The 14,988-nt window shown below is 49.5% G+C and overlaps 4 protein-coding genes across 4 annotated transcripts; 3 read left to right on the forward strand and 1 right to left on the reverse strand.

Moving 5' to 3' along the window:
- Positions 1 to 593: 593 nt before the first annotated feature.
- Positions 594 to 1,205, forward strand: LTR84_000609 (uncharacterized protein; the record flags this gene model as incomplete). Its single annotated transcript, XM_064844239.1, has 2 exons — positions 594 to 644; positions 714 to 1,205. The coding sequence occupies 2 exons, from the start codon at positions 594 to 596 to the stop codon at positions 1,203 to 1,205; spliced, it is 543 nt and encodes a 180-aa protein (XP_064712099.1).
- A 1,816-nt stretch (positions 1,206 to 3,021) lies between these two features.
- On the forward strand, positions 3,022 to 6,249 carry LTR84_000610 (uncharacterized protein; the record flags this gene model as incomplete). The annotated part of the gene is made up of 9 exons (XM_064844240.1): positions 3,022 to 3,177; positions 3,256 to 3,271; positions 3,323 to 3,411; positions 3,479 to 3,690; positions 4,927 to 5,157; positions 5,228 to 5,403; positions 5,446 to 5,606; positions 5,684 to 6,058; positions 6,118 to 6,249. The coding sequence occupies 9 exons, from the start codon at positions 3,022 to 3,024 to the stop codon at positions 6,247 to 6,249; spliced, it is 1,548 nt and encodes a 515-aa protein (XP_064712100.1).
- Positions 6,250 to 7,258: 1,009 nt separating this feature from the next.
- LTR84_000611 (uncharacterized protein) lies at positions 7,259 to 9,091 on the forward strand (the record flags this gene model as incomplete). Its single annotated transcript, XM_064844241.1, has 2 exons — positions 7,259 to 7,520; positions 7,578 to 9,091. The coding sequence occupies 2 exons, from the start codon at positions 7,259 to 7,261 to the stop codon at positions 9,089 to 9,091; spliced, it is 1,776 nt and encodes a 591-aa protein (XP_064712101.1).
- A 404-nt stretch (positions 9,092 to 9,495) lies between these two features.
- LTR84_000612 (uncharacterized protein) lies at positions 9,496 to 14,586 on the reverse strand (the record flags this gene model as incomplete). The annotated part of the gene is made up of 10 exons (XM_064844242.1): positions 9,496 to 10,452; positions 10,531 to 11,043; positions 11,113 to 11,201; positions 11,270 to 11,846; positions 12,803 to 13,137; positions 13,249 to 13,526; positions 13,572 to 13,793; positions 13,844 to 14,272; positions 14,338 to 14,390; positions 14,440 to 14,586. 10 exons carry the CDS (start codon positions 14,584 to 14,586, stop codon positions 9,496 to 9,498), a joined length of 3,600 nt encoding a protein of 1,199 aa, XP_064712102.1.
- Between the last annotated feature and the right edge of the window lie 402 nt (positions 14,587 to 14,988).

Raw genomic sequence — 14,988 nt, forward strand, 5'->3', positions numbered from 1 at the left:
CAAAGAGGGGAGAGAACACGAAGAGAACGGAACAGGGAAGAAGGAGTGAGAGTGAGGGTGAGGGTGAGGACAAGGACAGGGCATCATGACGAGGACACAAGGCAGCCACCAAAGGCTCAGTTTCCCACACCTGGCTGCACCTACACCTGCATCATTATCATCGAACTTGCATCACAAGTTTCAAGGGCAAGAACGACCATGACATATCATACGACGACTGGTCCAAGATGATAATAATACTTCTTTTCCCTTCGCAATTATTTCAGCCACAGTAAGATCCACATGGTTATCCACCACTGAACCCTGTCTCCAAGTCTGCACCGGTGAGTTATGACCCCCATGGACTCCCGCGCACTTGATTCGATTTTCACATGCCATTTACCAACGCGGCGTCGATCGAAGCATGTGCAATATTTTTCTCCCTTGTTCTTGTTCAACCTTCGCGCCTCCCTCAACATTCCGTTCCTGTCTTTATTACAATCACTTCAATTGTATTCTAATCTCATCTTCCATCAACCCAACTCACCTTAACCCTTTCTTCATCCATCCTACTAATCACCATCACCCCTCACCAGCCTCCAACAACTCACACAATGGGTGACGCTACTTCCAACGGCGACGTGCCTCACTCGGCATTCTTCTCTGTAAGTTGACAACCACCAGAACACCATCGTGCTGCCTTCAGACTTGATACTGACTCTATGTTCCCCTAGCATATCACCTCATACCCTGTTGTCTCCGATTCCATCAAGCTCGTCCAGGAGAACCCCTATGGAGCAAAGTCAATTGATCTGACCAATGCTGGCTACAGCAAATTCGTCAAACCCACCCTTCCATATTTCCAAACTCCTGCCTCATACGCAAAGCCCTACGTCGTCAAGGCTGATGAGCTTGGTGACCTGTTCCTCTCAAAATTCGACGAGAAAGTCCCCATTGTCAAGTCGGAGACAAAGGAGATCAAAGGCACAATCTTCGGTTATGTACATTGGCCTCTTGAGAAGGCCGGAGAGACCAAAGACTGGGCCTTGAACACATATAGCAGTGAATACAAGAAGATTGGAGGCGAGGGCTACGTCACCGGTGGAAAGGCCGTGGTCACCACCTCCTTGATCTTAACCTCTGATGCCCTCAAGTGGGTCAGCTCATTCCTCCAAGCAAAGAAGGAGGAAGCCAAGGAAGTTGTTCAGGAAAAAGCAAACAAATAAATGTCGACATCCAACATCTCCAACCTCGATCACCCAATTTGTATAAACGATTCAACAAATAGCATACGATACCCTCAAATTAAATCAACGAACTGCGCCTATCAGACTTTGTTGTGTGGGAGAAATCCCAAATTCTGTTCGTGGCCAGCTTTGAGAGCTAGGCATGTTACCAACTCTCACCTTTGGAATCCTACTTTTACAACAGCCATCTACGTCAGAGGGACTATTCGTGGCTATGAGCGCGATTTCGACAGGCTTGTGGTAAAGGTGGCGATGGTTTTCACAATTATTGAGTGAAATTGTGCTTGACCACCCGCGCTTTTCAATGTTTGTTGCACGGCGAACGTGAGTGTGCCGCTGCTCACCCCAAGATTTTATGACTAGGCTTAGTTTTTCGGGGTTTACATAGATTTTTTGTTCAATGAAATACTACAAGACTGAGTTCAGATAATCAGCATTCATTTTCATTCTCTTGATCTAGTGCTGTTTCCATTCCATTGGCACTATCACTCTCTACATCGAATCGAAGATTTTGGCTGATTGATAGCCACCCAGATAGCGGCCAAAATTGCGCTGACGTCATATCTCTTCTTGATACGACTTAGTACTCTCTACATTCTCCTGGCATTGCCGTCTTCCTCTTCTCACAATCGTTCCCTTCAGAACCGAGTCCGCAATTCGGACGCCGTGTGACCAAAAGACACATATGGACACCAAATCACTGAGGATGAACCGCAGGAAATCGCCTTGGATTTGTGCATGTTTAAATACGTATTCCCTCAACATGCGTACCCCTATTGGACCAAGTCGGAATGAATTTTACGTAATCAGCCCAAGCTTTGAGGAAGTATTGCGTGTCAAAAGTCCGGTACTCGGTACTCATGTATGCTATGTAGACGCGTGGCGTCCCACTAATAAGCGGTGCTTAGCGTTAGATGGTCAACAACAGGTCAATATCTTAACTGCAGACAAGATGCACTGCGACACGGTGGAAGTGCTTGTGGACAATCTCCTCGAAAGAACCAAGAGTTCGATTCTCATCCTGCGACGGCATTACCCTGTATTCAGCGAATGAAGCTCTGAAGGTGACACGTGAAGCTTCTGAATCAACCCCAAATGGTCGGGGTTCCTGGACGCTCTAAAGCGTGTCATACCTGTCGGAGGCGCAGAAAAGGCGTAAGTCGTACCTCGTTTCCTACTAAGTACCTTGTAGTGAGAGAACATGTATCAACTCCTGCCCACCAGCCTTCTTTAGCCGAGTCACATAGTTCATGAGGATAAAACCACGCCACATTTCGCACGGCGATGTACTAAGTAAATGAGGCACTCCTGATTGGTACGAGCAGAATTGGACTAACGTGCTTTGCACAACTTCCAGTGTGATGAGAAGAAACCAACGTGTGGGCAGTGTATGCTCTCTCGCATTCCCTGCGAGGGCTATGATCGACACTTTCCCTTTGTCAACAGTGGCCAGGGGCATCGTGGCACCAGTGACCGACCATATCACTTTGAAGCTACGGCTTACTCCGTGGCGAGCTTGTCGTCGTTTCCACCATCATCCGCATGGTCGGAGATAGCACCAACTCATGTCTTGCGGCAAAATCGGCTCTCCGCCCCCGTCTTAGAGAAGTCACTTGAGCGGACTGCTTGCGAGTCCAAGTATCTCGAGACATATTGGACGTCTCTGCTCCCTCAAGGCCGGGCGTTTCCACCTCAAGTTGCACGCTATTCAACTACCAATTGGACGAGTGCCATCCAGGATCTGTACAGCGAGGACCCTCTTGTGCGCGTTGTCTTACTTGCAAATGCTCTCACAATGGCGGCCCAGCACAGTGAAGATACGTCACGCATGGTGCAAGGGAGGCGGCTCTACGGCTTGTCGCTACGGGCGATGGAGCGGTCGCTGCTGAACAAGAAACAGCAGAATTGGAGCAAGATTCTGGTGGCTTCCGGACTGTTGGCAAGTTATGAGGTAACTTTTACCAATTTCCTAAACATGATGTTTTTGTTCGACACGTGGTCTGACCAGTGCGCACTTCGGTGCTAATAGTTACTGCTCAATGCCGGTGAACGACGTTCATGGCTACCCGCTCCAATGTGGCTGACACACACCTTAGGTGAAATTTCTATTCTTGTTGCTGGTGGGCCCGAAAGCTTCGTTGAAGGGCACGCACACAAGTTATTTGTCGATTACCGCCTTCATCTGGTAGTTCACGACCCATCAATGCTGCATGCGAACATTGACCCTGTGTGCTGATAATGGTTTCGTGCAGATATACCCCTACATCCAGAATCATAAGCGCTGTCCCTTGAGCACCCTCGAGTGGAAGACTATTCCATGGTCAAACCATCCCAAAGGGCCGAAAGACAAGCTGATAGATATTCTCATTGAGATTCCAGGGATACTGGAAGATATGGGTGCTCTTGAGACTTTATCTACTCAGCCAGAGAAACGGCACTTCTTGGGTCAGGGTCTTGAAGAAAGGTGCAGGATGTGTGATTGCCAATTGCTTTCATGGTCAACTTCTTGTGGAGAGGATGTTGTTGCCTTTGTAGAAGGTCTCATCGCGTCCCAGGACCTAGAGGAAAAGCATTGAAGAGTCAGCACCACCATCAACCGAGCTCGCTATGGCCCACCTAGGAATGATCTACTGGTCAACCTGCAACCTCCTCTCCCAAATCCTTTTCTGGCTTCGCAAAGCCACTCACTCTAGCGAGGACACGACTCGGCTGCCACCGCGCATAGATGCGTATCTGTATAGTCGCAAAGTCGCCTTGCTGATACCATACTTCAAAAAGCCCGAGGTCGGCTCTTATTTAATCAGTTTTATAGGTTTTCCGGTTACTGTCGCTGCAAGCTTCCTTGCAAGACAGGACTCAGTGGGAAATTTCTCAGAGGCTCGAGCCTTGCTAGTCAAGGCCTTCCGTGGCGAGTGGGGTAAGCAGCTGCAGAGCTTTCTGGCTACTTGGCCATGGATGACCCCCAATGAATCAGACACGCTGGGAGTGGCAGAAGCACACAACGCCGTGAATTGAGGACGAATTACAGAAAACATGACGGCACCGCATGTACTCTCTGAATCTGTTCAACGTCTGCAAGCTCTGAATAACTCTCAAATGCTCTGTGCAATGCCGACGAGCCGGCCGATTGCGTACCATACCGATCTTTGGGTTCCACTCTCACAATCTAGCGTGCGAAATGCTTCTCTTTTTGGCAAGCGCCTTTGCGTCAGCCAATCAATGGCCATTTCGCACTCTAAGCAACCTCAACGACATGACATATGACGAAGAGCGAAACGGCGCAGAGGCATAGTAACGAAGTCCATTTATCAAGTTCAAGCCCTGCTGCCTCTAGTTTCCGCCCAGCGACTGCTTCTACAATCTTACTCACTAGCATTTTGCACGCCCACCAAGGGACTTTTTTTTCCGACGCATTCTTCTGAACTGACGGGATGGTTGAGCAAAATCACCACTTGAGAGATTTAGACGAGGAGGGTTGGCACAGGAACATCCGTTGCAACACACCATCGCCCAAAAGTGACATTGAGGGAGACGATTCGTCAGACACCGTGCTTCAAGAGGCACACGTAGGTAAGCAGGCTCTTGAGGGCTTTATTCACACACACCCTCTCTCAAATACCGCTTCTCCTCCAAGCATATCCCATTGTCACCTGCCAGGGCCAGTCGTGATACTGCAGCGGCGGCCTGGTAACAAGGACAGGGGGTTTGTCGAGGCATATGCTCCGGCGCTGGAACAATTTGGCATTCATCAAGACGAGTTTATCAGCTTCGTCAGGGCAACCAACAGAGCTGTTCGGGCATCTAAATGGCTTAGCGCAATTCAGCTCGCAGCCGCCGGCGCACCGTTTGTACCCAATCACATCGCCTTAGGGGCATCGGTGGCGGTCCAGGTAATAGCCAGCGTAATGGCTAAGGCGGAGACGAGGTGGAAGTAGGTGAGAGTCTTCTCCGGCGAAAATGTCGTTGAATTTTCTGCTAACATCGAGATTGCAACCGTGCAGAACGAACTCATTCCTAGATCGGGTCAACGAGGAATACTTTCGGCCCCGAGGTCTCTACTGCCTGCTGATGGCGTACACACCTATCAAATTGGGTGCTAACGCGCATTTTGACGTTGGCGAAGCTATACCCAGGGAACAGCCCTTGCCCTCGACGTCCTTGTTGCTGAAGGAGCAGAGTTTGGCAGTGCGTACTCGGAGGAACCTGTGAAACCCGATAGCGGGCACGGTCGAAGGAGAAGAGAGCCTTCCGTCCAATGTTGCCCCTTTGGTCTACCCCACAAAATTCATTGCGGTTCAAGAGGATCCCAAGTCGACAAAGTCCCGAAACACAGTAGAACGAGTAACCGAGTACCTCGATGATCGAGCGCAAGCTCGATACGTGAGTGCCTCTCTGTCTCCTCCCTTGTGTGGATAGAGATATGTTCTACAGATTCTCAGCTGATCACTTTTCTTCAGGCCAAGGAAAGCAAAGGAGACGTCCTCTCGCAACCATCCCCGCCATCGTTCAAGCATTGGCTCCTAGACCCAAACCATCCGGCGACCAATGGCGGTCTGCTTGGCTTGATTTCGGGAGGCTACCTGACGCCCAATGCCGACAAGGCCAAGCAGCGTATGCAGTCATCGCTTGATGCCCAGACCCAGGCGATTCAAAAACAGCAAGAGGCCATGATGAATAGCTTGCATCAGCAGCTAACGCTAATGAACCTCCCTCCAGAACAGGAACGGGCATACATACAGCAGTACAAGGATGCCTTTCAACTTCAGGAGCAGCAGCTGGCCCAGCAGACAAAACTGCTAAACAGTGGAGCAGGCCATGGGCGCCGCATATGGGTATATCTCACTCCTCAACTTGGTATATTCACCCGATGAGGACTAATGCTTTTCCTTAGACGTTGTCATATCTGATGATTGTTGAAATACCATCCGATGAACAGATTGCAACGGCCTGTGAAAGTCTCAAAGCCTCGGACGGCAGACAGTTCGGCCCTGAACTTACAATGCAGGCTGTGGAAATAGGTTGATAACGGCCTGGGTGTTTGCCAAGATGACCGAGGATGAGAATGAAGATTTGAATCTCAAATGCATCGAGGATCAGAGTACAAGGAGGGTTCGAGAAGTAGCCTCATTCACTAAGACCCGATGTGGTTCTGAGATTTATTGCCTACATCTCTTGACTGAGGAGCGACGACAATTTCCGAGCACTCATGCCCACCGTGCAAAAAGTCTTTGAAGTCTAAGGTCGCTTATACTGTAGTACAATATATACCGAGAACCCATGCTCAATAGTTAGTGGTCACTTCTGGGATGCCAGCCACTCGTGCTTGCCTAGCCGTTGTCTAGTTAGTGCGTCCTCGGCCAATACGCTGTCGAGAAGTAATTCAGATGCCGACGCGATGTAGAGATTGTAGGCTAGCCCAAAGGTAAGGGTGTTAGGGATACCCAAACGCCGTATTATAATCAGTCATCGCCCATTAGTTAGTGCCCAATCTACCTCACCTAGCTTGACTGAGGGTGCCACCCTTCGACCTTGGCTAAAGATTGGGAGGAGGTGGGGTATCGCGCTTCTTTTACTAGTATATGTTGTGGCGTTTATTAGCGATCATCCCCGTTACAATCGCTTCTCTTGCGAAGGCCGACAGCCAATAATGGAGTGCCGTTGAACCCCGGGCTTGCTCTGTGATTACTGACCATTCTTCTATAGGTTGCCGTCAATTTAAGCACCTTGCCAACAAGACGTGATCAAGCCGTGTCAAGCTCAGGACACGGGGTAACCCAAGTCGAGACTCTCCTCGTAACTAGAGCGTGGCGAACTCGGTGGATGCTCTACTCGACAATTTCCTCTTGACGGTCGTTTCCCCCCAAAGGTTTCCCATTTTAAGCACCACGGTTGACTCCCAGATTTGATATGCTCTCGTTCTAGTTAGACGCCGCCATTGTCTACTGAGGAGTGAGGACATTGTTTGGTCCATTGATGTCGTCCCAACTTGAACCTCAGGTCTCTTCACCTCATGATTTGATCACTATGTCGCAATGACCTTGAATTTATCTTTGTTCTCGAAGTTTGCTGCCCTGTCTTTTCTGGCGATTTTCGGAACCAGCTTCTTTATCGCCTTTGCGCTTCGCGATACTTTCCCTGAACATCCACATTTCCCTGGAACTTTTTTTTCCACTTCTCGAAATCGTCCTGTTCAGAAAATCAAGTCCGTGATTCGGATACCCTGTGTAGGGCCCAGGGGTATCTATGTAAATCAGAATACCGAGGATGAACTACAGGGAGTCGCGCTGAATTTGTGTATGTTTTTTAATTGCCGTACATCCTCCTGTTTGACCAAGTCTAAAGTAATTTCAGCCTTCTCCGAGCCAGTCGGCGGCTCCTATGCAACACTGGGTTTACCTTACACATTACATACACCCAACACGAGATATGGCAAGTATGGCTATGGAGAGAGATCAGGGGAGACTAACGAGACTCTCGTACCATGGCATTTACTATCCTGGGCGCAACTGCAGAATGATTGTCTAGCTCAAAACCAAGACCGATTTCAGGACTCGATGAACATTTCGACAAGGATGAGATTCTCCCCGTCCCATCGCGCTAAACCACGCCTGGAGGCCAGGACCATTTCTACAGGTCGGACGGCAATCGTGCTGCGTGGGTGGGAAGGCTATAACTTCACCTCGATAGACATGTATCACATCCGGTCGCTGGTAGCAGAAGCTGGGCTAGGCTCAAACGCCGACTATGCAGTGTTTCTACTTGTCGACATCAAGGACAAGGACAACGCCAGGCGCATCTTTCGTAACGACAAGAGCTACGAGGATGCTCTACGAGATCTGGTTCCTGACGAGTTTCGAGATATGACCGTGCTCTTCGACCAAGATTTGCTCAAGAGTTGGTATCCTCGGATTTCCGAGCACTCGGTCTTTTTCCAGGTCTTTCAGCCTCTTCAATTGTTTGCCCAACTCTTCTCAGGCTTCGATCATTATTGGCAACTCGAAATGGATATGAAATTCACTGGCAATTCGCGCCTTTTCTTGGACGCATTGTCCAAGTTTGCGCAAAACGATCCTCGTAAACAGTCGGTCGAGCGCTCGTCTTATTTTTACATCCCCAAGATCCATGGGCCCTATGAAGAGTTCAAAGCAGCGATCAACGAGAGCTTGTCTGGTGGTGGAATTTGGGGTCCCATCCAAATTGCGGACATCAAACACCCCATCGGACCTCAGCCACCTTGTAGTAGCCCGCAAGAAGATGATTTTACCTGGGGCGTGGGCGAAGAGGCCGACCTCATTCTCACAAATCCACTAGCAGACGTGAGGACCGCCAAGTACTGGCCGTTCAAGTCCTGGATGCAGGGATTCAAGAACGGAACAGACACATCGCGCTACTACAGCCCCGTGGCAATGGGAAGATACTCATGGAACCTGCTGAACGCCATGCACCACGCACAAGCCTCGCAAGGCCTGGCCCTGCCTTCCGAAGCATCACCCGTCTCGTTCGCCCTGTACCACGGCCTGAAGGTCTCGTTTCCACCGCACCCGTGGTTCCACCAGCCTCAAGCCCAGCGAGAGGTCGGCATTGAAGAGCTGGACTCGCTCTTCAACGGAGGCACTCCTGCGCAAAATGCTCGAACGAATAATGGCCTCTCGTTCGGTAAGGCCTTGTACAACCCGGCAGGCTCCTACAAGCTGTTCAATGGCGGAACTTGGTGGTGGGTTCCCGGCTACCCGGGCAGGATCATGAGGCACTGGATGGATCAAGATCGGGCCGCAATGCCCAGTATGCTAAGGGACATGGGGGATCAAATATGGGCACCGATGATGGCTTTGCATCCTGTCAAACACGGCGATTTGGGAGTCTAAATTTAGTCTGGAGTAATCTCTACGTTTCAAAAATAAAAATGCCACGATCCACTAAAGTCTCGCTGCTTCTGAAGAGCTAAGGTGTAAGGTGATGGCATGAGATTTCCGATGACCATGGTAGACCTGGCGCATCCTTGGAACCTTGCAGAATTCACACCCTGCGAAGCTCACAACACCTCACCGAACCATCGTATGGTCTTGTGTTTAATCCTTGCAAGGAAGCTGCAGCTGTCTCTTCACTCGGTGCACCATATTCTAACCCCAACTTATGAAGCTGCTTTTGTCTGTCCTACAAGAGAACTCCAACTCAAGATCCATAGATGATCAATGTGTAGTTTAGAGCCATGGGTACCTAACGTTAGCTACTTGGAATCTTTCACATCTGCTCCTGGTGCAGTAAAACTTCAAGTCCAGAGGAAGGGCATCTGATCGACATCAAATCCATCTAGCTCGGACAGATCGAGACCGAAAGGCATGCTGTTCAACAAAACATCGCTAGCAAAGGCATCGCTGGACTGGAAGTCTTGGGGGTGTTCTGCAGCTGCAGCTGCAGCAGCAGCAGTATCGCCGCCTATGGAGCCATTGACACGTGCTTCCGATGAACCAGACAATGCCATCACGGGGTTCATGTCAACCGACTCTCCTAAAGGGTGTCCATATACGGCGCTACGGAAGTCGGTGTGCGAATCTCCCTGAAGGTAGAATGATGTCAGTTGCTGGCGGTCGCCTAGCCCGTCCCACGTCCAGCTACCTTCTCCTTCGCCACTGTAGTGATATATAGCTGCTGAGGCGTTTTCTGGTGCTGGCGCATGCGCGTGCGAGACAAGGCGGTTTTCGGTCATAGCACTGTTGACCAGATCTAGCGCTGGGGCTCCGCTGGGGTGATGCGTCGCTTCTTCACCCAGACATTGAATCACATCGTGTTCGCTGGTCTTAGACGGAGCTTGAGCCGTCTCAGGCACGACCAAGCCCAGGTCCTGTCTGAGAAAATTCAACTGCTCGTGGAACTCGGCGGCGGCATTGTTGCCACATTCGCGCATTTGCCCTAGCAGACGCCATGCGGTTTCGGTCTCACTCTTGACTTCGTCGACATTTCCAAGTCTCAATGCCACAGCAATCGTCAGTGCCATGGTGGACGTGAATAAGATCAGCGCGTCCGTATATCCAAAAAGTGCAATGGATCCATCCACCCACAACTGGATCAAGATGTGGTTGATGTTGCGTGCTGCATAAACGCAGTGGTCTGCTAATGCTCTTGCAATCGGGGGGATGCTGTTCGACCTGGCGGCAGACTCTGCGGTGGTCCTGAAGCACTGCTGGAAGATGAGATATAAGATAGGTCGAGTCGCAAGGATTACACACTGCCAATTGATCAGCATGGTTCGGCGATTTCACCTTTCCGATAGCATCTAGGCTTGGTATAATGTGGTCCAACTCACTTGATTGAAGAGAAGATGTAACGATGAAATTCCCCTCGAGGCTGTAACCGAAGAATCCATCTTGTTCTCGACCGGGAGACTTTCGTTCCAGTCTTTCAGGCGCGTGAAAATACTGTGCACCGTCTGCAGAAATGTTTGTCCCCTCGACAGTCCTGAGACCACATACATGTCACGGGAAATGAAGCCCACAATCTTGGCTAGGTTCAGCTGAGCGTTGAGGATGCTTGGATTGGGAAACTCCGCCCTTTCCGCTGGGGAAAGTCCTTCCCAGGACGGCAAGGATGTACTGATATCTTCGTCCCTGAGCATCATGGGGTGCCCATGTTTCGAACTACACAAGCGTTCTAAATAGTGAACTGTCCACCAAACTCGATTGCGGTGCTCTCTTTCCACCGCCGGCAGCTGATGACTGCTGATGTTGCGATGCAAGCCCAATGTGAGGCTGACGCGCAACGCCAGTCCTATGTAGGCGTACGCCGAATTTGTGCGGTTTAGAGCATCGAAGTAGAGGGACTAGGTGATGATTTAGTAGAACCCCGGAATCTTCCACACCTAGCATGGCTCGGATTTGCATAGTCTTACCACTAGCATCAAAGTTTCAACATAGAGGATGGTTGCATCCTCATAATTGTCCTGTAGCAAGGACATCGCCGTCAAGAAGAATGCAGTGCCTAATTTTGAGAGATATGTGAGTTAGCTCAATGTGGAATAACAATCGTATCATGAAGACGTGAATTACCAGGTATCTTGCGTTCCGTACTCGCACTGACGGGTCCATTCGAGTAAAGTTCTCCCAGTGCATAAATCACAAACAGGCGACAGATCCAAATAGGATCTTCCACCCGTATCACATAAAAATCATCGACTCTCTCCAGGAAGGCAGAACCTAAGTTTAGATGATGCGTGTCACCAAGAAAACGCTTGACTAGCCGGACGAGGATCAACGCATAACTCTTCTCTGGCAACTCATAACTGTCGGCAACTCTTCGAAGTATGCCTGGATCATTGAAGTATCGATGCTCAGTTCGTAGCGAGACAACTCCATCATGACCTCTGATTGACTCTCGTAGTTTCATGCCAAAGGCAATCCCTGATGCATCTCCTAGGTAGACTGGCCGTGACAGATAAGCGGACTGAACGAGCTGCGGCCTTTGAGCAACCAAAGGATTCCCGGCTTCAGAGGCCATTGTCTCTGACGAGGGAGGCTGTGAAAGCCGGATACTGTTATCGCTTGGCTCATGTGGAGGCGTAGTTGAAACCCGTTCTTGCTGCATATTTGCCTTTTCCTCTAGACTTTCGAGATATCTGGCCGACTCCTAATCAGTAAGATGGCATATAGACCTCAGATAGATATTTATCCATTAGACCATCGCACCGACATGCCTTTCGACCGTTGGTACTTACTCCCTCTCATACATGGGGAAATTCCTTACCGCTCTGAAACAGTCACTTTGCGATCCTTGACTGGGTAAATGCAGTCTACCTTTTTGGTCGAAGTGCGACAATTTAGACAAGGCTGACCCCCAAAACATTTGATTTTGTAAGAGTGGCATCGTAGACATCTGCGAAAGAATATCAATGGAAATCTCTCTGATTTGTGGTAGAAGAGCTGGCGTACGCAACCTCGCGTCTCCGTTTACGGGGACTTCGTAGGTGTGATGCCTCCATGGCGACCGAGATGGACTTCACATCCAATTCAGATTCCTATGGTTGTGTCACTCCTATCGGTAACTGTAACAATACACCGAGTCGAGGAGGCTCAACTGAGTAATAGATGTTCAATCATATGCTAGGCGAGAGCGAAACGAAGTGTACGAGAAGTGCGGATGGTGTTGGAGGTCTCGGTAGTTCGGCTACATCTGTAATTGTGACCGCAACGACGTCAGCCTTGGCTGGCGGTTTTGACTGCGCACTAGAGCTTATCAATGCTATCCTTTTAGACCCGAAGATCGAATTGATTCTTGGCTCATCATGCGACACTGAACATTTCGACGGAGAGGCCGAATTGTCTATTTGGTATGGTCACTGAATCGTGAAGGCCTCTAAGGACCTCCATTATCGACTATATAAAACCCTCGAATGAGGCTTCGAGTTACAGTTGTCCTCACACAGCTATGGCTAGACTTAGTCACATAGCACTCCCCAGCAAGAATGAAGCTATGACTTACACCTATTGATAATAAGGGAAACCAGCGTCATCTTAAACCAGAAACTATGTCGCAGGTGCCAGTCCCTGAATATGGTAACATCAATAAGAGTAGCGGAAGAATACGTCATAGTCGCCATGTTCAGGGCATGAGATAAGTGGTGTTCCATCCCTTTCGGCTTGAGCAATGGCTTGCTCACGTCGTCGATTGACAATCTTGAAGCCCACAACCAGCGCCACCACCACGAGTAGACCAAAGACCGCGAGACCCATACAGATGGACAATCCACGTATATATCGAGGTGATGTGGGCGTGGTAAATATTTGACCGGTAACCACGCCTGAAGTGTTGGCAAGTGTCAGACAGAGTCCAATCATACTGGCTCGTTTAAAGTGACGAGCTACATTGTCGCATAGCCACATGATAAGCAAGGCAACGGTGGGATATATTCCCATTGCAACTGATACGAGTTAGTCTCTCCCAGAATATATGAGAGTGTGAGCTTCATACCAACTGTTGAGATATTAGCAAAAGGGAAAAAAAATTCGGAGTTGCCGTGAGACATGCATACCATAACAAGCAAAATAGCGAACACCAACCGTTTCCACCGAGATCAGAATAGCATAACCAACGATCATGCAGACAAAGCCTCCACCAATAGGGATGCTACGGTTTTTGAAACGATCAGATGAGATACCAGCGACTATGAATACGCCCAAGGCCCAGACGTAGACTGGTACTGTAAGCAGATTGGCGTGCACCGATGTATAACCCATTCCTTTGAGAATTGCTGGCAGGAAAGTTGTAAAACTATAAATGGTCAAGTCGCCACAGTAAAGGATTGCAACGCTTGGTTGTGTCAGCGAGATGATTCATCTGAGGTTGCGTACTCACAAGGCATAGAATTTGAGGTCTTTGAACACCTTCAAGGTCTCGCCCCAAGTGAATTTCTCGTCAATTCCCCAAGAAGGATTCTGAATATACCGTAGTCTCATCAACTCTTTCTCCTCAGGAGTAAGAAACCAGGCATCGAGGATATCCTTGGGAAACAGCCAAAGAAACACTGGAATGATGCAAAGCGTGAGAATGCCCTCCACGATGAACAGCCATCGCCAACTATACTGGATCAGCAACCCCGCTCAACGAAGTCGTGAAAGGCAACCCACCCTTGAAACTCGCCCGGTCCATTGATTTGGGTGAGCCCATATGCCAAAAGTCCACCGAAGGCACTGGCGATGGCACTCCAAGAATAGACCATGACCATGCGAGTTCCTCGCTCCTCCTTTTTGTACACCAAACCAAGGTACGTCTCTAGGCATGGGATAAGTCCAGCCTCGAATGCACCTAAAAGCAGACGGCATGTGTACAACCCCTTCCAATTCTGGATGAACCCCATACATAAGGTCACCAGCCCCCACGAAGTACAACATCCTGCCAACAACGGCTTAGGTCCAACAATTTTCACAAGTATCGCAACCGGCGCCTCGAATGGTACATAGGTAGCGAAAAGCAGCGTGACTGCTGTGCCGAACTGATTCCCCACAAGGCCAATATCTTTAGGCATGCCAGCGATTGACGCATTCCCCAGGTTGCCCCTGTAGCAGGCTGGAGTCAATTTCAATTGTTCTCTCTCTGGTAACAGCGTTGAGAGTTAACTCACCTATCTAGGTTGCAAAACATGTACATGATGCCGATGAGGAGAAGGGCGTATCGCTATGGAGGTCAGAGAGAGTGCAACGGCCCGAAAGTGGTCTTGACTTACGTCGAACTTGCGCATCATCTTTTTCTCTTTGATCGGGTCTATCATAATCGTACTCCCCAGCTCTATCATGGAGACTTTGGAATCGCCATCAGGCTGATTAGGCATTGGGGCGGGTTCCATATTCACACTCTTCTTTGGTTGGGACATGATGATTGGTCTCCACAAGTCTCAGAGTCGAGTAACAAATGCTGGATTCAGATTACACGAGTTACTGGGTTTGACTGTAGACACAATCGCATTCTGAGTGAAAGTGGCCGGAAGTGTGGGCATGCAACTGTTCCTTTCTTTATATCCCGGAGAGTCCTGTGCCAATGCATATTATCAGGTAAGATTAAAAGCATGAAAAAGCGACTCTTATCAGCCGAACAACGCCACGACTGTGGACAAGCCGGAATATCAAGCGAAGCACTCTTCAATTATGGCGGGAAATATCTCGAAAGACTTGAGTCTATGCAGCCAGAATGGGGCTCCGAAAAGAGGCTAGCCGATGCCGGCTAGCTTACCGGCGAGAGAAGAGAACTTACCGTCGGCGAGACTGCCTCATCGCCG

This window comes from Exophiala bonariae (genome assembly GCF_035927105.1).
Source record: "Exophiala bonariae strain CCFEE 5792 chromosome Unknown scaffold_1, whole genome shotgun sequence".
Classification (NCBI taxonomy): Eukaryota; Fungi; Ascomycota; class Eurotiomycetes; order Chaetothyriales; family Herpotrichiellaceae; genus Exophiala; species Exophiala bonariae.